General features: G+C 38.9%; 1 protein-coding gene across 2 annotated transcripts in view; it reads left to right on the plus strand.

Moving 5' to 3' along the window:
* MAPK10 (mitogen-activated protein kinase 10) overlaps positions 1-22,944 on the plus strand; it is a 71,534-nt gene that overhangs the window by 30,022 nt on the left and 18,568 nt on the right. Inside the window, exons 4-8 of one of the 2 annotated variants that reach the window (XM_010015915.1) lie at positions 74-132; positions 1,670-1,808; positions 2,437-2,602; positions 5,820-5,891; positions 22,698-22,880. In XM_010015915.1, the coding sequence (XP_010014217.1) occupies positions 74-132; positions 1,670-1,808; positions 2,437-2,602; positions 5,820-5,891; positions 22,698-22,880 (619 nt within the window). Of the gene's footprint in view, positions 1-73; positions 133-1,669; positions 1,809-2,436; positions 2,603-5,819; positions 5,892-16,257; positions 16,330-22,697; positions 22,881-22,944 lie in introns of both variants that reach the window. The other variant, XM_010015916.1, reaches the window with a different exon arrangement.

Raw genomic sequence — 22,944 nt, forward strand, 5'->3', positions numbered from 1 at the left:
ACACACTTCAAAATGGGGTTCAGCTGCTTACATTTATCAGTTCTCTCCATCCTTTGTGTATTTTGCTTTTCAGATTATCAGTTTATTAAATGTCTTCACACCACAGAAATCTCTGGAGGAGTTCCAGGATGTGTAAGTAACACAGACAGTAATTAACCTAAAGCTTTAGAGATGGGAGGGGATTGTAGTGTACCTTGAATGCAATAACTCAGCAAAAGGCAAATGTTATAAGCCCCTCTAAAAAAGATCATGTATAGTCTACACTGTGTGTAAAGAGATACTCTGCGTACTCTGAGAGCACTTTAGACACCTATAAGGTGGCAAATACCAGGCTTCCTAAGCAGTGTAATAGCGTGAAAATCTAGCTGATTGCTCTTCTTGAGAGGTCAACGTTTGTGTTTGCCTTCAAAAGCAGAGGAAGGGGTCTGAGTAGTTAAAAGGTCCTGCTTTTATGCTGTTAGTTTGCTAGAGGAATGATGATTGCTATGTGACTCTAATGTACATGTGGCACTTCAGTCTGAAACATGGTCCCGTAAAAAAGGCAGAAATGAAATGTTTCCTCATTTCATATTTGTTTTAATATAACCGAGGACTGCATAAAATTGCTTGCCTGGGGAACAAGTGTTAGGCATAGAGTACAACTAGCACCTCTGTTGGACACTGCCCTTTTGCACAAGCACTACTGTGCATGGTATGAACCGGCCCTGAATGAAATTTTAAACATTCAGTGATTCATCTACTTCTTTCATCTTCCAGTCATTCCCATACTCTGTATACACTGTATGGAAATGTATTCCCATTCTGTACTCTAGTGATAACAGACAGATAGTCATGGCTGAAATCATGTGACTACTGTTCTGGTTTTGGTATTTGGAATTTCCTCATAATACTGTCACTGCAGACCTGTGCAGAGCAGAGGAGGGAACTAGTGCTGGAGAAAAAGACAGGGCATGCAGCACACGTTGAAATGGAGAACTAATATTTTCCCCACAGTTTGAGAGTGCTTTAGTGTAGTGCTACTTATGAATCAGCTGTGCTTGTGGGAGGTCTCATAAGAAATGAGCTGATGTGTTTAACATATTAACTTATTGCTAAAGGGGATTGGGCTAATGAGGTTGTCAGTGAAGCTTATTTATCAGAAGCACAAGGTCAATTAGTTGTAATGAGAATTATGTGAAGTCATGCAATCTTAGAAAGAGTTTTGGAGACATTTTGGATGGGGTTGCATATTTTAGCCTCTCAGACATTTCTACCACTCTCTAATTCCTATATGTACTGTGGTAGCCATTCCTCGTAATGGTCAAAGGCCAAACAGTCATGACATTTGATGCTTGTGGCTCTTCTGTTTTCTGCACATTTCAGTGTCTTGCTGCCTGTTTGTTCATGTAGGGTATAGTCTCTGTCATGGGGAATGCACCAAGAAAGGGCCAGCAATCCAGCTGTTTTGCTGGGATGCTAAAGGAATGGTGTCTCTGCCATGAGATGGTGTAGTGAGAAACAAACACCACAATGATAGCATTGTGAGTGGGCCCAGTCTCCAGCTGTGTTACTCACAGTCCTTAGAAATAAAGTGAATATTGAGCAAGAAAAGACATAGTTACTTATTTGAGATGATGCTGTGGTTCCTCTTCAACATAGACAATAACGCTATGACTGCTTTTTCATTCAGTTACCTGGTAATGGAGTTAATGGATGCCAATCTGTGCCAGGTCATTCAGATGGAGCTAGACCATGAACGTATGTCTTATCTACTGTACCAAATGCTCTGTGGTATCAAGCATCTTCACTCTGCAGGAATTATTCACAGGGTAAGGGGCTTTTGGTTTAAAACTTATGGAAGCATATGACATCATGAAGACTTTAGAAATCACTTGAGATTCTTGTGTTCTGTGGATCAAAGCCCTATCTTCCCAGTAAAATGACTATAAACTCGCAAATCATAGTCCATCCCTTTAGCAGAATAGCTTTGTGCTTGTGGTAGGAATGAGATTATTTGTCAATTTAATCAATGAAAAGGTAATGTGATTATTAAAATAATAACCAAACAATAAACACTGGAAATCTTCAAAGTGATTATGATCTCTGAAATGTGTAGATTAATGATATTGGTCCTGAAAATGCAGCCGGCTATATCTACCACACATGACATTCAGCCACGTTGAATTGATGTACTGTGGTCCAAGTATTGTTTGGTCAGAATCTGCAGAGGTTAGGGTGTATGGAATCGGTATTTGACATCGTTAGAACATCTTCCAGAAGAGTTTGCCTAGAGGAACAGTAGCAAGGTTTTGCTGTGGTTTTAAAAGTATTTCTGATAGTAGCTGTGTCAGAGGAGTAAAAGACTATTTTAAGAGCAACCTGAAATATCAGTTCATATCACAGCTATTCCTGGCTTTATGAAGGACTGTCACGTGTCTTTTCACAACCTTTTTGCAGGATTTAAAACCAAGTAATATTGTGGTAAAATCTGACTGCACATTGAAGATTTTGGATTTTGGACTGGCCAGGACTGCGGGCACTAGCTTCATGATGACTCCCTATGTGGTGACACGTTACTACAGAGCACCAGAGGTCATCTTGGGAATGGGCTACAAGGAGAACGGTAGGGCTGCTATTTCATAGCAAGCACAGTGCAACCTGAAGTGTAAGGTCTGCCTCTACAGTTGTAAGAGGCACCAGGAGAAAAAGAAAATGTAATGGGAAATGACATCTTTAATTTAAAAGGCAGGTCGTTTAGAGCGGTTTCTCACTGTTGTGTACTGCAGCTACTGAATGTATTTGGGATGCTGCATTGGTGAATTTATCACTCTGGAGATGCAGAGTAATGAGAACCTTGTTCTTAGTTATGGTTGAACTTAACAAATACAATTAGCTCTTTCTCTTTGCCTTCTGTAGCTGTAAAACTGTGGAAACTACTGAAATGGCTGAATGAGTGATGTGCTCTGAATTTGAGTCTGTGTCTCTGAATTGTTTGAGGGAAGAAGAGGTACAAGCTGAAAGAGAAAAACCTAGCACTTCTGGAATTTCCAGTGAATATCCAGAGTTCAATCTGAATTTCAGGAATGGTTTCTATCTTTATTTTCTATCTAGTTTTCTATCTAGTAGGTTTAACTAAAGTCCCAGATTTTGCTCACGGTTTTCATGTAGTCAAGATCTAGGTATAAATTTGCTTGCTTTTTTTTTTTTTTTTTTTTTTTTTTTTAGTGGAAAGTAGAGTTGGAGACAAGAGGAAAAAGTTGAAGCTAAAAAAGCATGCATCTGATTTTTATGTAGTTTCCCTAGATGTAAATATGATTTTGCTCTGAACAGTCTGTGAGGGATCTAGATACCTCTTGATCCCTGGAAAAATTGTGAAAAGCAGGTAAGGGATGCTTACTATACAGAAGCAGGTAAGAAAGAATTCACATTTTGCAGAGGATGAAGGGAAAACTTAATAAGTGATTCTCATGTTGTAACATAACTGAGAATTGCATCTGAGTGCCAGGTAGGCCAGGCAGGAAAGGAGGGGATACAACATATAGTGGTGAAAAATCAGCTAGGACTCAGATTTTGCTGTCAAAAGCTACCACATGTCTGTTTGACATGGAAACTTTTCAATGACAAACACAGCAAATGTCAAAACCAGGAGTTTGTTAAAAAGTGTCCTACATAATTTACATCAAAGAGATTAGCTAACCTGTGCGAGAACTTTTACTAACAGCCAACTGTATCCTGTGAAAGGCAGTGAACTGATTTTGGGTGCTGATTCCATGACTTAAACAACAAAGGCATGCTTCTCCAAAATTAGCAAGTCTCTGCAAGAATTACTTGCAATGTTTGTGAATTTACAGTACACATTTTAATATGAAAGTCTAAAAAGTAGAGGATTATTAAGCACAGTCTAAATGTAGAGAATAATTTCTGAAAAAGGAATAATCTTCCTTAAAATATTTTGTAATTGTTAATTTTTATAAGTGCCATTAGAGGTTTGAACTAGGCTCAGCATGCTTAGATGGTTCCTTTGTCAAAATCCAGAGTTTCTTCTATTCTGAAATGAATTATTTTGTGTTTATTTTTTTTCTCTCCAGACATGTAGTAGATGATTACTATTGTTGTTGTTATTGTCCCTGAAGCACTTGCTTTTCACATGATTAAAATCGCACCAAGAAAAACTTAGACACACTTTTGTGATGAAGTACACAGCTGGGAAGGTACTAAGAATGTTTTCCACATCCAAAGGTCCTGATCAAATGTCCACTGAAGTTAACATAGAGATTTCCTTTGACTTCCTTGGCCAATGAATCTGGCTTAACGTGAATGATCTTGTCTAACTTGTACAAAGCCAAAATAAAGTAAACAGAGAAAAAACCCAAAATATTTGAAAATGAAGGTCAGCTTGAAGGAGCTGGTCTGCTTGAAGGCTCTGATCCAGCTCCCACGGAAGTCAACAGAAAGGATTGGTTTTTGCTTCCCTGCTCTGGCCTATGCTGCCACATTACTGAAGTTCCCCTACCTTTTTTTCCTCTTACTATGTACACTGCCTGTATAAGGACCGTTCACTGCTTTCATTTTCTTTCTGCACTTGGTTGGCTAAAGATGCATAATTATCACCAGTTTGCTGCACTTCTGTGGAAGGTCCCATAGCTGTTAGTATGAAGAAAACTCTGCCACTGCCTCAGGCATGCTCTTGCTGTCCCATGCCCCTGATACCCATACCCTCCTTTTCCCAACGGAACATTTCACCTTTATTTTGTTGTACCAAGAAAAGAGTTGTTTGTTTGTTTCTTTGGTTTGGTTTGGATTGCTTTTGAAGGATAAAAAGGGGAAGAAAAAGAGGAGAAACTGGTTGTGTAGGTCAAGCACGACCACAAAATGAGGATTCAAAGCTGAGAAACAACATAGTCATTTAAAGCATCTAAAAGCAGGTTTTTCCCCTTCACATGGAATGCAGGTCTGTTCTTTCTGTGTGTACTGTGTCACTATCTATCTAGCCTTTCTTCTTGTAAGTCTTAGATGACAAAAATATCCCAAAGCGCCCAAATCAAGCAGACAATGTAAGTATGCATATTGCATCTAAAAGCTAAAGACAGGATCAGGAAGATAAATGCTCTTGGTCTTGACAGTACTTGTCCTGCAAAGTGGTTGTTTTAGCACCTATTTTTGAGTAGCTATGCAGTAAAAAACAGAGTCCACAGAGGTCACAGTCTCCAGTTCTTTCCAGTTGGTAGGTAGGTACAGATACATATAGATAGGTACCTAGGACATAGGTACAGATCTTGAAGCAGGAGTTTTAAGTAACCCTTAAGGGTAGTATTTACCAATACAGCCTTTACTTATGTGAGTGGAACCTCTTGTGTACTGCTGCAGAGAGACTCACTCCTGCAGGGCAAAACCTAGAAACTGCCTGGCTGCAAGTAGGATTTATTCCAGCTGATCATTGTCTGGGCCTAGGTTTTTGTTGTTATCTTTCTCTTTAAAAAAAAAAAAAAAAAAAAAGCATTTTTTTCACCATAAACTCAGTGTATACCATGACTCTGTGCAGTTGTTACTTATTCTTTACTTGCTATCTGTGGGCCTTTTCCTGAAAATGTTGATTTTAAACTTTTTCCACCATTGCTACTAACTACTGTCAAGCTGACTGACACAGCTTTTACTTATTTACTTATTTATTTAATCTTTTGGTTGAGACATGAGAAAAAAACAAAAAACTAACAAAACCACAAAACAAACTGTACTGTTCTGATCAACCTGCTCTTTTTCCCCTCCTTTAGGAGTGAAATATCGTAGTTAACTTTGCTTTTTTTCCCTCCTTCTTCACTTCCCTGTCTCTGCTGTTCTAGTGGATATATGGTCTGTGGGATGCATTATGGGAGAAATGGTTCGCCACAAAATCCTCTTTCCAGGAAGGGACTGTATCCTTGTGCCATTTGCTGCAGCTTCACCTATTATTTGTTCCTCTCCTTCACCCCATCCCTTTTACCACGTAATGACTATACCAGGACTGTAAAGATAGAAGCAAAAAGTTGAATCCCAGAGGTATGAGTAAATGAAAATAGTGCACTACTAATATGAACAAAATTGAAAATGAAAAACAGATGCACAGAATTATTTCGGTCAAATAAGTTACTTTATTTTAAAACCTGTAATCATTCCATTTTATGTAGTCATTATGTCACACCAATCAGCAATATAGAAAACAAGCATCATGGGTTCAAATTAGATAGCTTTACTTATTACTCTTCAAAGGAAAAATAAGAAAGAAAAGAATCCCAGCTTGGTGCATATGGCTCCTGTAAATCTGTTTTTCTGCTTTTGTGTTTTCAAAATAGTGGCTTCATGACATTTGTGGTGACATCATAATCTTTTGCTTGCTAATGCATCATGGAATTGGATTCATATCAATGTTGTATGGGCTCAGAGTTGAGCCCATACAACATTTTTTTTCTTTAAAACAAAATGAAGAATTTGACTCACCCAGTTTAAGGCAACCATTTATCTGCTGTGGTTTCCAAATTGGCCTGGAATCAGATTCTCTTGATTTAAAAATGGACTTTCCTTTACTTGCATGAGGTCTGTGTTGTTAATTAAACTGTATTTTCCTCCCATCTTGTTCTTCTTGTCTTGGGTGATATTATTTTTACCACCGCCACAGTGGTGAAAGCAATATTAGAAAATGAAAACAAAAGAGCAGGTGCTCTGCTTAGTCTTTGGCTTATCACAGGCTAAGCCAGGCAACCTGACTGTGATGGCTGGGAAGTGTAAGTAGTGTCTATTTTGCCCATCAGTACAAAATGTGGCAAAGTAACATGTTTTCTTTCAGAAACAAAAAGGCATATTATTTTCAGCAGGTTGACAGAAAGACACCATAAAAAGTCTGGCATCAGCAGACACTGGCAGTTGGTGTGGAGAAAACCCAGCTTCCCAGACATGTAGTCATGGAAGTAAATACTTTTGCTGGCTCTTGAGTGATTCCTGTAGTGTTTGTCAGAGTTAGGTCCTGCCTGTCCTGTTTTCACAACTCTGTTAACTTTCTCTGAAAATGTAGCTCTGGCCGGTAGCCAGGTGAAGATGCAGTTGTACATTACTAACAGGTAGATGAGGAAACTTGTTTTTTGAAGAGGAAACAGCAACATCGTACTGGCTTCTAGTCTTACAGGAATATGGACTGGAATGTTATCAGAGACAAAGCATGACAATGAAATAAAAATGGGAATAAGGATGGTGGGTTTTATTATTGATAGCTTTGATATGTCACCACATAGGTGCTGGAGCTTCTCCTACATGTGGAACAGGCTGCACACCCATCTGTGGTGGGCTGACCCTGGCTGGACACCAAGTGCCCACCAGAGCCATTCTATCACTCCCCCTCCTCAACTAGACAGAGGAGAGAAAGTAGAACGAAGGCTCATGGGTCGAGATAAGGTCAGGGAGTGATCATTCAGCAATTACTGTCACAGGCAAAACAGGAAGGACTTTAGGAAATTAGTTTAATTGATTACCAATCAAATCAGAGTAGAGTAATAAGAAATAAAACCAAATTTTAAAAACACCTTTCCTCACCCATCCCTTCTTCCTGGGCTTAATTTTACTCATGAATTCTCTACCTCCTCTCTGGTAGCAGCACAAGGGGACAAGGAATGGGAGTTGTGGTCAGTTCATCACCCATTGTCTCTGCTGCTTCCCCCTCCTCAGGGGAGGACTCCTCACCTTCATCTCTCCTGATCCTTTCACCTCATGCTCTTGCCCTGCTCCAGCATGGGGTCCCTCCCACAAGGGACAGTTATTCATGAACTTCTCCAATGTGAGTCCTTCCCACAAGGCTGCAGTTCTTCACAAACTGCTCCAGTGTGAGCTCCTACCATGGGATGCAGTCTCTAATGACAGTGCCTTATTCAGGGATAGCAACAGAATAGGTTTTAAATACCTTCTAACATTTCAGTATCAGTTAAAATAACAACTGAATTTATGAACAAATGCAGAAAACATTGTGTAAATTACGGCATAGTCCTACTTTTTAAATCATTGGAAATCCTATACCCTGAAAGGTATAGGGTATATACCTATACCTTTATATGTAGGTATATGTGGGCCAGGTCACAACTACTACCACATTTTAGTGGTGGGTTTATTCAGGTGAATTAAAAGTTTCACATTCATTTCCAAGTCAATTCTCATTTGTTAACCAGTTTTACCCCATGTGTAAGTGTTTTCAGAGTCAGAAAAACTAGGTTGTATATAGGTCCATATTATTTCCTATCCCACTACGGCTCTTGATGAGCAGATCTAGTCTGTATCCTAGATACAGAAAGAGCTGGAGAAGCGTTTATGCAGCTGCAGGCAAACTTCACAGAATGACATTACAATAAAGCTTCTCTTGGGCTACTTAAGACCTTCCAGCATTGGGCCTTCTATACTGGAAGAGGCAAATCTACATAGAAACTGAAAATTTCAGTTCCTTTTAGTTACTGAGAAGACTGTCCACCGTGCCCACTTGCTATCAATATAAGGAGCTTACTTGTTTCTAGCCTGGAGTAAGAACATCATATATGGCACAGTATACATCCACGAAAAATTCCACAGCTGCTGTCAAGTTTTATGAAAAGAAAAAATTTAAGAAATTAAGATTAACTAAGCCATCCCACTGAGTTACCATTACACTTAGTGCTGCTGACTTGAAATTTCAGTCTCAAAGTCTTCATGGAAATTCAAACATGGAGGATATTCATTTCAGACAATCTCATTTACATAAATAAGAAACTTTCTCTAGGTTACTTGTAAGAAAGCTCTGAAATCTGTATAGACTACAGGTACTAGTATATGGTAACTGTCCTGGTTAGTATGAATGGAAATTATGCATTTTCCAAAAAATGTGTATGTTTGTTAACTTTATTAAAATGCTCTCTGAACACACGTTCAGTTAACTGCTATTTTCACTAGCAAAAAAAGCCAAAAAAATCTAGAAGATGATTGATCTGTCAATATCACTGAGATATTTAATGTAATTGACCTAGTAGGACACTTGAGATACAGCAGGGCTAGAGGATTGGTCCATTCAAGTGCTGCCAGTTTGTGATGAACTATCTGGTTTTCACAAAAATAGGAATACCCTTCAGCCTCCAGGAGAGTACTGAGTAGAAATTGCACAAGCAGGTGCCTTTGTTCCTTGTTACTCATCTAAAGCAGGCATTTCAAAATGCTGTCAGGGAGACATCTTTGTCAAAAGTCAAATCCTCATGAGAAGAAATCCACCTTTTGATCAACTTGCAGATGGATTTACAGACCAAAACTTCCCTGCAAAGTTCTGTTAAGCTTTTGTAGCCCACTTCTGAGCTCCTTCCTCAGTGTTTCTTCAATCCATATTCTGCTTTTGTCTCAGTTAAATCAGAAAAAGCGTGAGCAGCAAAAACCTGCCCAAACTCTTGGATGCCATTGGAAATATGTTGGAAAACTCCAAGACTTCCCCCAAAGCTGTGTTCAGCTCTAGGTAATAAATCTTAAAAATCTCATGAGATCTCAATTTAAGGATTAGAAATTTATTTCTGGGTTTTTTTTGTCTAAGAGAAGGGGAAAACTTATAATGGTCTGAATGCTTTCAAGTGAGATAGATTTATTAAGATCTGAGCTGCTGAGGCCACAGTGATGTCCCACAGACACATTTGATTTAGTGGGGAAATAAAGCAAAGAGCAGTTCTCTTCAGGGCTGGGGAGGTGTGTAAAGGATGGTACTCTAGCAAGTTCACATGTGAGTCCTTCAGCAGAACAAAGGAGAAACAGTGATTTAGTTACAGAAATCTTTGTGATAACAGACAAGTGTCTTAAGTTTAGCTAGGCCTGGCTAGTGGTGAGCATAGAAAATTCCTACTGCAAATACAGTCTAAGACGGTCAAAAGAGAAAATACCATTAGGACAGCAAGAGAGAAAAAATTGAAACTGATTCTATGTAGATATGAACATTCAAAATGGATTGTGAAGGGAAGTCAGTATCAACAGGGGAAGTTAATGCTTTCTGTGGCCAGGTTTTCAGAAATTCCTTTGTCCACCAGCTGTCTTTGAGAGTGGTGGGATTAGGATATGCTCTCAGACACCTGACAGAGCACATTTTGTTGTATTTTGTTGTATTTCTTGCTTTAGGGAAAACATTTGGAATCAACAAAGTCTTTCAGGAAAAGGTGTTGCCTTTCCACCACTCATCAGCAAAATATCTCTTTGCGTTTGGAATATGATCTACAATTGTTAGTGGATATAATCCTAGTATAGTGAGTGCATGTTGTGGATTTTCTTAAACTGATATGGTAAAACATCTGCACTCCATTTAACGCAGTCCATTGTTTTTCATGTTCCCAGTAGAATTTTCTTAAAGCTTGTTTTGTCTTTGAAAAAAACCAAAACCAATGATTAGCATCAGGATTATTTAAAAGAGACTATTAAGAATGGCTGTCCTGGCTCTCCAGTTTGGATCAGCTGGTACATGTTAGCCTGCTGCTTAAGTGTCTGTGGCTTAAGTGTCTATGATGGCAATGAGGGCTAAGTCTGGATTTTGATTCCACCCTGAGTACATGGTATTTGGTTTTGGACTCAGGATTTTTCTGATAATACAGCAAGATTTTCAATTCTGATGATTTTATTGGCGGAAGTTTGCTCAGCTGAGCCAAGGTCTGTTTCAAAGAGACTTCAGTGTAACTGTAAAGATGATTTGGCTGTTGCCGTTCTTCTTTCTTTTTGAATTCAGATATGTATACTCCAATGGTTTATAGTGCGATTTTCACTTAGTATAAGAGCCCCATGCTGCCTCTGATCTGCGTGGTGTCTGGAATGGATTCCAGATGCTACAATGAAGATGACACGTTGCTCATTTCCCAACACTCACTTTAAAGATTTTCAGGATGGACCTGAACATGCAATTTCAGAAGTGGCCAAGTGTTGAGGTGTAGATATGTGCTATACTTACTGCTGCCTCATATGAATTTCAGCCAGTCAGTTAGTTGCCTTTTCAGGTACTTAAGAAAATTGGAGGTCTCAAATGTATTCTGGGTTTTGTTTTTTCTCCTTTCTATTCTATTAACCAGCTTTTGCTTGATGGCAACTGTACTAATTTGGGCTGAGTTTCACTGGTACAGTTGAGCAGAGAATTGAAAACTTGAGGACAAAACAGGTCGTACTGAAGTCTTTTGTCAAGAGCGTGTAGGTGTTTGGTTGGGATCAAAATAGAGGATTGGAACACGCTCAAAATCATGTATCATCAGATATGAAAATATATAAGTATACTTAAATGATATACTTATCTGTTTATATTGTAGCAGGAGAGACTGCCTGTGGAATTCCTGAATGAGTGTGCTTGAATACTCTTTGAGAACTGGGAAGACATACATCAAACTCAAAATTTAAATTAAGCTAAAAGGAGCTAGCCAACTGCAGGATCTGCAAAACATGTTTTAAATGTTACTATCTGTTAGATGCAGTGTAGTATGCTTAACATTCCTTGTCAAGATTCTCCATAGGTCTTTTTTACTGCAGTGATATTTATATAGTTACATTCAAAAGACGATGGGTGACGGGGAAGAACATGAGTGCATCCACTCATTCTTGAGCTTGCATCTCAGCATTTCCAGGGCTTTTTCTTAATATGCATGTGCCTCTTAATATCCTGTGACGACCCTTTCGGTCCCCCTGCAAGGTCTGCTGTTCTGAAAGGGACAGTGGAGCACGAGTTCCCAAGCAAAACCCTAGCTGTTTGGCACTGCAACATAAAAGCCAACCTCTGAGGAAAAGCACAGATTTGCATATGATTCATACCTCATTCTGCATTTTTCCAGGTGCAGGGGCCAGGGTCTGGCACTTGCCTTTCTACTACAGGTCAGTTCTGTCTTTGCCAAATGAAGGTGAGCATCTACTAGTCTGAATCTCAGAGAGCGCTGGCTCCACTGTGTCATAAGAAAGCACATGCATATCAGTCTGGAACTCACAGAAAGTTTATAAAGAAAAGAGAGAGAAATTTGTACATTAGTTTGAAGCATCACACTTGTAAAACTGTGGCAATTCCCTTCTGGTTCCATCTGGAGTCTGTCAGGAGAGTAGCTGTATTCTACAGTGTTTTGCAGCTTCAGTTGCAGGTAATAAATTATAAGTCAATAATACAGTATTCAAACACTTCGGAACCCTATTACTGTTACTGAAAATTTTAAGGTTTTAATAACATCATGTGGAGGGTGTATTTCAAATTAGAAAAGAAAGATTTCTCAGGAAATCTTGATGGATTGAGCTGATACTGTCCTGAGCAGTTGTTAAAACATGTTGAAATCCATATATGTAACAAATACAAGTATGAAGGGAAGGTTTTTGGTATGCCAGTGGGGTTCTGAGATTGGAATGTCATGAAACTGAGAGTTTGCCATGATTTAGACAGAACTGAGGGAGGGAAGAGTTTGATAGATTTGGGAGGCTTTTCATCTTTTTCAAGTATTTGAGCTACCTTCACAATTGTCATTAGGAGTGCTGCACACTGCAGATTTTCCTTGGCATTGAAAATATGAAGTCTTTGTAGCTGTGCTATCTAGAACTTGTGAAAAAAAGTAGCTTCACTCATGTATCACTGAGTATTACCAAGCGTTTTTATAAACCATATCCTTTTTTATTGCATAGAAATAACAGAAAAACCTGTAAAAACAAGGTACAGTGTCCAATACAGACTGCTGTGGTTTTCCTCCTGAAAACTCAAGGAAGGGCCTAGAAGTGGCTCTTCAAAGCAGACCTCAGTGCAGATCTGCAGGATCACTCAACAGGGAGGGAGGTAAAGGGAAGTCCTACCCAGCAAGGTGTCTTTCTGTTTTAGGAGCATTTGGAAAGAGAAGCTTCCTGTGTTGTGACAGGCATGCTTGGTTGCCTTGATGTTTTACTACAGTTTGCACCTCAGCCATTGGGAAACAGCATGGTGTGCTAAACATTTTGGCTTACCGTAACACAAATAAAATCGGGTATCATGGCTTGCTTCATAAATACATCTGTCATAGTTTTCCCAAGTCCAGAGGTCACTGTGTGCAGGTCTGAAGAGCAATATCAGTAGGAGTTTTAGCAACGTCAGTTGCAGATTCTCCTTAAGAGGTCCCTTTCGTTATGTTTTGTCAAGTCTCTGAGAACCTGTAGTTTGGCAGGATGAGAGCACAGGACCATTATGAAGGAATGAGAAAGGAAACAAGCTATGGTGTCTTAAGTATCACAGTGACACCCATGCTTTTACCAATTCATTCAGCATGGAAGGAGCAGCCTCCTGCAGAAACAGAAAAGGAAATCGTATCCACAGACAAGTTATAGGGAAGGTGTCCTGGAAGGTTAGCTCAGATCTTTTCCATATAGAAACATCTTTGGCTAGTTCTACAATTCCTGATACTTCTGCACCTGAAACCTGGAATGATGACCAAGCACTCGTTTTGGACAGGAAGCACATGAGACTGAAGCACAAAGAGGAATAGATGTCTTCATTAATGCTCTTCCATTCCAACTCTTCCTTCTCACAATCTCTTCTGGCCACCTTCCCTGTGAAGGGCTATGTCAGCAGCCAGACCGGGCTGTTTCCCATGACACAGAAAGGTTTGGGGAGTGGAGACCATGCATGTGTGCCCACAGAGCAACTTGTGTTCAGCCTCTCCAAACTCTGTTTAAGCTCTTGGGGAAATTTTGGATGTTCCTGTTGAGGGCAGATTCAATCTTCAAATGTTTTGCAAAACAGCCCTGATACAGTCACTGTAAAGGGTGTTTCTTAACTGTTTAACATGGAATTAGAACCAGGAGGTGGGCCAGAGGTCAAGAGCTGCTGTACAAGTGAAATATTTTCTCTGTTGAGGAAAACACTTGCATGTGGTTTGTGGTGGACATGTATTCAAGATGGCTATGCTAGGGAGACATTTGGTGTCCTTGGAAAACTTATTAATATTTCAAAGTATATGCACACACTCAAGAGTGTACTTCAGAGGAGCTCTGTGCAATAATCTGGTTTGTAGACATTTTGGACACATTAAAGATCCTCTACTTCTACTAATCCAGGACATGGGTATTCTAATGCAGAGGGAGCTTCTCATCAAGGATTACCCAAATGTCAGCAATTTCACTTCAGAGCATTGTGAAAAGTTGCAGGTTTAATTCCTCAACACTGTTTCATGTGATCCTAAAACAAGGTAAAGGGTTGCTAAAGGGAAGTTTTACCTAGAGTCACGCAGAGGTCCCCATGACTGTAAATTAGCCTAGATTTGATTAAGGCTTAGGAATATTCCATGTGTTGGTGGAGCATTGCCAGCCTTTGTGAATACTTTGTGTTTGGAGAAAATCTTGAACCAAATGTAGATTTTCGGTGCTTTGGATATTAGTGCAGATGTTTGGAGATTGGTGTTTGTTTGTTTCTCTGATGCTTGTACAACTGAAATTACTGGGACTACATCTGGATTGATGTTGGACTAAATGAAACTGAGAATTGAGGCTTAGGTCTCTGTACTGCAGTCCTTTATGGAGCTTTGCATGAGTCTCAGTGACTTAAATGGGGCTTCTGATAGCTGCTGCTGTATATGCTGAAACTCCTAACCTTCAAGTAACTACTTTTCTTAAACATGAAGTGAAACTCTAGGTCACAATTTGACTTCTTTCTAATTGGCTCAGGAGAGGAAAAAGAGTCAGCAGTCAAGAATGCACTTTTTTTTCTCTTCAGATGCTGGTTGTATTCAGATGTTCATCTTTGCTTCTGATTTGGACATTTTCAAAGAGCTTCCTTCCCAAAACCTCAGGAGTAGAGGAGAATAATCGTCTCTGCTTTACACAGTTTACAGTTTAGTAAGTCACTAGTTCAACTTCTGTGTGTGTGCTCTTGAGTTAAGCAAAGAGCAGTAATGTCAGAAGAGAGCCTCTTAAAAGATAAAGGAATTAATGACAGATGAACAAACAACTGCTTGCTCTATCTTTTCCTGATATTTTGCATGCCATTTAGCTTGTGATAAAAGCAGCAATAATTTGCATCTCTAGGTTTGCTTCTTGCTTCTAAACAAGTAGCCTTTTATTTATTTGTTGGGTTTTTTGTTTGTTTATTTATTGATTGATTTATTGTGTAGTGATAAAGCTTTTCATATGCTAAAGAAAACAAAAGGCAGCCTTAGACCCGAGCATGTAAAGATTGGTACAGACAGGACATTTGCCTTCAAAGCCAAATCCACTTTAAATTGTTGCTCAATATGAAATTATAAGAGTAAATTTAACCAAGCAGCATGCCGCTTTCATTTTTTTTCCCACAGTTTCTGGCCCTGAGAAACCAGTCTGTCCCTTTTCTTGCTTCCATGCCCTATGGCTTATCATAGAGCAAGGATAGCAGAGGTAATGTGGTTTCACGGTATTGGTATGGGGAAAAATGCCACCTTAATCCAGTACTGGATATAAGGAGCCTAATTTTCATCTTGTGTCCTGTTGTAAATTGTGGTTAGCTTTGTTTGACCCAGCTGAACTGCTCTTCTCTATACAAGGCAAATAGTTCCCCGGTTTACTCTGACTTCAATGCAGAAGGTACAGCTTCGTGCTTCTGTGTCTCAACTGTCCTATTTAAAAATCACCATATCCTATCACAGTAAATGGAAATCTTAGTTGATTCTTAAGACCCCTATTATAGACTGCTGGCTTCACTGAGATTCAATGGAAGTGAGCCAGCAGGCTCTGAAGCAAGCATTATTGGAGTCAAATGATCTCAACAAATTCTATTCATACCCCTGAATAAGAGGTGGATATGTCTTCACAAGAACCCAAGTTCCTTTTGTGGTTTCTGGCAGTTCAGCTTGTGAAAATATGCATGGATCTCTGGTAAATGAAAGGATAAAGGGAAAGCAATTTGCATATCCTCATTGAATACAGAGACCAGCATTCACTTACAATACAAAGCAGCATAAACCTAGGTAATGAATGCAAATGAAAACTTAAAAAAGACAAAATTAATTGGTAAATTTTAATTACAAAGTTGTATTATGACACAGTAGCCAGCCGTGGGTCTCACTTGGTTTTCTGTATTTAATAGTATTGTCTTTCATCCACATTGGGGTAATGAAAGCTGCTGGAGTAGGTTTTTCTCAGACCTGCTATGCTGTCATGAAACATGTACGTTCAAGCAGAAAAGCATTTGCAGAGAGCGAAAGGCAAGTCTGTGTCTGCAGTGTGGGCTGCAGGCTCTGTGCTATAGCATGATTGGATAAATCTTCTCATTTATTTGTTGTTCTGTTCCTGTTTTCTTGTTTACCCTCATTTCATTTTTGTTTTCAGTTGACATGTGGTCAGTAGGGTGCATCATGGGAGAAATGATTAAAGGTGCTGTGTTGTTTCCTGGCACTGATCGTATCCTTCCTAGCAGCCATTTTGACCTCAGTAGGTGCTTCCAACCCCTTCCTACTAGACCAATGCTGACATACATTTGTACTCTATCTAAAGAGCTGGGTTAAGTCCCACTGCAAAATCCCTGCAAACCAAAATGTCAATTAACTGTTACTGCCTCTCAGTAAAAGCCTTAGGTGGAAACCGCAGCGAATACAGTGTAAGGAGAAGAAAACCAACATTCTACATGGTTCATCAGAATCACTTTCTGTAGCCAGTGACCACTTTTGTTTTTAGTTTTGTCATTATAAATGTCTCTTCATTAATTTGTCAGGGAGGGGAGGAGGGGGTTTCGTCAACGACAGTGTTTTGTAAGTTCAGGCTGTAGCATGGTAGGCACAAGTCACTGTTTACCTCAGGATGGTGCATAAGAGGTTCTGCATTTTAAGAAGAAGGTATGAATAACTCAGACATAACTTTCAGAAATGTTTATTTCTTTACTTCTTTGCTCTGCAAGTGGTATTGAAGAAGGAAAGAAGGAAATGTTCTCAGTTCGGGGGCAACTTCTGCTTCCCAAGACTAAAATTATCACTTAATTTTGTACCAAATTGATGACTTAAAAGGCTGGGAATTTCCTTGGAAACTGTGTAGTAGGCTTCAGTCTGTCATCCTTTATTTATGTATGTGTAGGTATTATGTGAAAGCAGACTATTTTTGACATCAACAAGAAGCGATTTATAGATAAATGCATTAAATCAGTGGTCCAAGCAGACTAGGTATATGTAAGCTTTCCTTAGAGACCATTCTGCCTTCAGGACTGAGGCAGCCATAATTCCTGCTTTATCTGATGCTTTATTAAACCTTGATATATACCCTCTTATTTACCAGATTGTGAAAGTGGTTTCTTCTTGTGCACAACAGCAACTATGTTCTCTGCATGCTTGCTCTAACCCCAGTGATTCTTGGTGCATAGGATTACACAAATGAGAAATGGAGATGACCTGTGTTCAAGTTTTCCTTCTAATTTTAACACTGTACTTAGATGATGGAGGAGTTTCCAGGCATTATTCCTTATTATGAAAATTCCTCTGTATGTGTGTGCATATACACTTACGTATGTGTGTGTGTACTTATATACATACCAATTCAGTTTAGCACTTCGCTTTTGCCCTCCTTCACACTTTAAAGGGTACAATATTTTTATTAAAATGTGGAAAAAGTAATATCTGAAAAACAGGAAAGAAATGAAAGTAGGCAATGATATCATTAGTATTTTCACAGCCTTGTCTAGCAAGATTCTGATTTATGTTTTGTCAAAAATGTTGGATGAGCATATGCATACTTACATGAATGCTAAAATTCCCATGTGTTCTCATGTGATCTAGAGCACATCTCGTCTGCATATGTGAAAGTAAACCATTTCCTTCTATGTATTAATGTAAGTCACTAGCACCTATTTGTGCTCCATGAAGATCTGGTCCAGGCTGTGCTCATGTTTTCTGTGAATGTGGAGTGAGAAATTTAAGTGTGGGGGTTAGCATAGTTCAGTGCTGTAGTTGGAACTGTTTTTATGTTAATAGACATGTTTTGTAAGATATCATTTAAAGAAATCCCCAAGTAAGTACAAAAAGAATTGAGTATGTCTTTATAGTGCTTTAAAAACTGATTTCTTTGACACAGTTGTGTACTTGTTGAGAAGAAATCACACAAAGCTTCTATAATTAAACCATTATGTGCTGTTTATTATTGCAAAAACCCCACAGAATTTGGCATTACCAGCTGCTAATCTCTTTGGGATTGTTCTGTAATTGAGTTCACGTTCTTCACTTGTATTTATAATACATTGCTAAATTTGTGCTGTGTTTTATGTACCGCTCCACTTTTCTTCTGCTGTTCCATGAGTGACATGCCTGAGAACAAAGAATGATGCCATTGCTTTCTTTCAGGCCACTTCTCCAAATCCACCTACCACCACCACCTCTCCCCTGCTGCTGAGCAGCCACTGGCAGGAGTTCAGCACTTCTGGCTCCTATGTCTGCCTGTGCAGCTGAAAACAGGTCAGAAAGTTGCAAAGGCAGACCCAGCCTGCTGGGATTGATGACCTCGTGGCATATTCTTCCTTAAGCATAGAAAATGCTTAGCATTTCTGTAAGCAAGATTCTTTCTTCAGACATGTCATGGAGTTGGACAGCTGCATAGCTCCATCAGCTGATACTATGAGCTCTAAGAGCTTGAGAGAAGCATACTTAAGGATGTATTTATGTGTAGAAGGAGTAAGAGTCATTAGAAAGCTTCCTTTTCAACATGAAGGGGTTAAAACAATAATTTGTCATCTAAATTTCATTTTTTTAATCACAAACTATTATACAACTATAGAAATGCTTTTAATATTTTTCGTTTGAGACAGAGAAGTATTGTAAGTTTTCCCTTATAGCCAAGCTCCATTTCCTTAGTTGTTAGAATATTTACATAAATTTAATTTAACTGAAGACTGCAGGCCAACTGAAGGAAGAAAACAGTGGTCCTTAATTCGCACTTCTGAAATACATTGCATCAATATATACATTGAATCAATGGGAACAGGAAAAAAAGTAATGGTAAACTTTTGGCCTGTACCTCTAAATGGATGACTTCACTGTGAAATCTGTTTTTTCCAACAGAAATACTTCATTGTCCATTCAAAATATTGTTTTCCGATTAGAAATTTTGTGCATTTGCTTAGCAAAATATGTCTCTTAAACTAAAGTTCAGATTCTGGTTATTTTCCATGTAAATAACCAAGTATTTAGAAAAAAAAAAGGAGAACAATCCTTAAAACATTGCAAATGGAAAAGGTGGTTTGGAAGCTTGAGGCAACCAGAGAAGCTCACTCAATGATAAATCTTCACTGAAGAGATTTTAGAACTATTTCAGCACTATTTTGTTAAATAATTTCTTTGCTCTAACTTTGTATGGCCACATTAATGTTAGTAAAAACGCTACAGTGTTAGTGCCAGGGACAAACTAATAAATCCAGGTTAGATCCTTTCTTCTGTCTTAAGTCATATAGATGCTATTGTGTATAGTTGACACATTTTCCTTGATCCTGTTTGGGGAAAGGGACAGCTAATGTGATTCAAATAGCTTTAACGCAGACATTTCATCATCTTCCAGAGTTTTGGGCTTTAATTCTTTCCAACTTCCAGTCTGCCCAACATTTGCTTCACTTCAAGAGGAAAAACAGGGTCTTCTGTTTGCAGAAGTTTTTATTATTTAAATTCCCTTTTCAGTCAAATATACGTTAACCTTTTTTTGGCCTGGGAAATTTCTGTCAGTTATGTGATCATGAACTCAAAGTACCACTTTTTCAATTGGTGTGCAAATAACATCTGTAGTCACAATCACTCATTGGTTAATGTAACCTAGAGTACGTTTGATTGACATTAGGGCTGTTCTGTAGTGTCACTTGTTTTCTTCTGAACTGTGGAAGTTAATTCAGATTGCCAGCTAGAAAAAGGTGCTTTTTTTTGCTTCAGTTCAAGACCTCAGATTTTTTTCTAAACAACTTTTTTTTTTAATCTCATACCATGATCAATACAACCTCTCACTATCAGATGTGTTACAACCAGTGACTGTATAAAACATAACAAATAAATGGAGTCAGACCTGTATCCAGCATCAACATTATTACATTCCTGCATGCTTTCATGTACTGGACCTCAGAATGTAATCCAATGCTGGTATGGCCTGGGTAAGTGGAGAAACAATACCAGAGAGAAAATGTGTGTGTCCATCTGACTAAAAAATGGTGTGTCTCCGCCTGCTTTCACTGGGCACTGGTTTTGCTATTATCATTATTAGGACAAGCCAGGGCTGCAAAAACCCCAGAGCTGTCCTCCTGCAAATCAAGGCAAGTCAAGGAGTGGAACATGGTGTCTCTGCCAGCTCCATTGGCTTTGGCTGTCATCTTTGCCCTGATGACTCATGAAGCTTCTTCCATCCCTTAAAATTTTCCAGTTGTGAGCAGTAGCTTGCTTGTCTGTTGTCTCTTAGTGAGACCCTTTCTGTCAGATAAGAAGAAATGTGTGCAGCAGGTACTCGCCCGTTGTCTGAGGATTCTCCTTCTCCCCTCTCCATCACTATTGATGCTTGTTCCCAGCACACAGGCCCTATTCTGGGATCTTTTTTAACTCTTTTTCCCTTATCACACACATCCAGAGCATCTTGTTACATGTCTCCTCTCAATATGTCCAACCCCGGCAACATTCTGTAATCCCCAAATCTCCCTCTTTTGGGCCCTAATTAAATGCCTAAGAGATGGTTAACCTGCTCTGCACAAGCATAATCTTCCAATGTCTGCTTTGAAGCAAGTTCTGGATTTGGTCCTCACTGTTTATCAAATGGCCTTCACTCAACCTGCACAGGTAATGTTCCCAGCGACGCTTTTATACCTTGGCTTCTCACCCATTTAGCTTCTCTAGGCACAAATAACCACAAATTCATTTATGTATTCTCTGTTCTTGTTTGCAAAGCATTTACACGTTCTCTATTTTAAAGTTCCCCAGAAAGACCCACTTCAGAAGTAGTCCAGCCAACAAACAATGAGGTGTGTCATCATTTAAACCTGAATACAGGTTTAAAATGTCAAACCACTTTATTTTCCAATAAAATGTTTAATTCAGGCTTTGAGGAGCTATAGTCTTGGATAAATTTGTTGTTGCAATTCCTTAGTTTTCTGTTGAGGAAAAGATGCTTTTCATGGACAATACAAGATATATACAACCTAAGGAGTCTGAGTGTGGGAGGGACTGATCTACATAAATCTTTGATTTAGTTTTTAAATTAAAGATATTCAGAAAAATCTTTACAGACCATTTCTATTTCTAGCAATCTTTTTCAGTGGAAATTAAAACAATACAAAATGCTGTTTCAGCATTCCTCTAAACACTTTTGATAAGCAAAGCTGCAAATTTTAAATGAATCATTTGATTTTTGTTCAAATAAAGCAGTTCAGGTGAACCGAAGCTAAGTCTGTCTTGAATTTTCGAGGTATGTGAAAATACCATTTCCATTTCCCTAAACTAAAACACTTTTTTGAAAATCTGAAATTGCTACTGCACCAAAGAGATGGGTTCTGCATAACTTCCTACACCCCCCACCCCAATCTTAATTCTGAAGACCTAATTTCTCTCCTAGATTGTGAGGAACTGTGTTAAGTGTGGAGGAATTTCCCAACTACTAATGCCACTTACGACAATAACAACTCATAATAATAATAGTTTTAAAAAATCTCTGTGCTGAAATGCTTTGTTTGTCTTTTAAATGCTTTTTATTTCCAAAATGTTCTTAATGAAACTCCATTCATCACATTTCTTAATATTAATGCACTCACGGCTGGATGCACTCTTCTCTTTTTATGTTGTCATCAGATTCTTAGCACTGTGAATTAGTGTGATATAGAGATGCTATTGATTTTATAGACATTTGCTTGATAATATCTTTTTTCTTTGGCACAGTAAGGCTTATTCTGACCATGGCTGGAAGAGCTACATAACACCTATCAGATGCCTGATTGTTACCTGAAGAAACCTAATAAAAAATGAACACCAAAACAAAACAAAACAAAACAAAAGCTCAGTACAAATTTCTGTCATATAGTTTCTTTTTCAGCCTGAAAGCCTGTTTCTTATTAGTCAGTAATTGTTCAGCAGTGCAGCCATCACATTTACAGTTAAAGAGAAACATCTGTTTATACCTGAGGCATCATTTGTCTATAGAAAATTAGTCCTAGTACATTCTTATAAAAATCAAAGTGCTTTTTGAGGGGTTGCTGATTGGGTGGGTTTAGCAAAATTAGCACCAATAAAGTTGTGGGAGAGAGTGAAAATACAAGCATAAAGCAGATGAACTGAGGGTGACTTATGTCCCGTGCAGAACTCCTTTGAAACAGCTGGATCTCTCAGTCTCCATAGACTGAATAGAGGGAGCAGGTGAACGTGTTCACATGAACTTCCCTGCTGTGCCCGTGTGGCCAAGGTGACATAGAGGCAATTACTTGCATGTAATAAAAAGGAGTGCAAGTCATTGGATTGCAAGTTAAAAAAAAATCAAGATAGATAGATAAAATAAAAATGATCACAAGTGTTGACCCAAAGAGGAAGCTGTGTATTTTCCCATGCTGGTAATGGATTAAGGAGTGCACAATTCCTTCAAGTAGGTATAGTTGTGAGAGAGAGTTTTGCCCTTTGGAAGCTGTAGGACCTGAAAGCACGATGATGATGAAAAAAAATAGTGACTGTAAAGTTATGAAGGGTGTGAAACAGCTCTGAGGATTCCCAAAGAACACTCAAACACAAATGTCAAGAGACTACATAGGGGTTTGCATTTTGTCTTCCTTAACTATGGATGTTCAGATATTGATCAGTGGAATAAAGTTATTGAGCAGCTGGGAACACCCTGTCCAGAATTCATGAAGAAGCTGCAGCCAACAGTACGGAACTACGTTGAGAACAGACCTAAGTATGCTGGCCTCACTTTCCCCAAACTTTTTCCAGACTCTCTCTTCCCGGCTGACTCCGAACACAACAAACTCAAAGGTATGTCTGACAAAGGGATGTGGTTCACGTGCCAACAGCTATGATGCAATGAAGTGGGGGGGGG

This window comes from Nestor notabilis, unplaced genomic scaffold (assembly GCF_000696875.1).
Source record: "Nestor notabilis isolate BGI_N333 unplaced genomic scaffold, ASM69687v1 scaffold5986, whole genome shotgun sequence".
In the NCBI taxonomy this organism is placed as follows: domain Eukaryota; kingdom Metazoa; phylum Chordata; class Aves; order Psittaciformes; family Psittacidae; genus Nestor; species Nestor notabilis.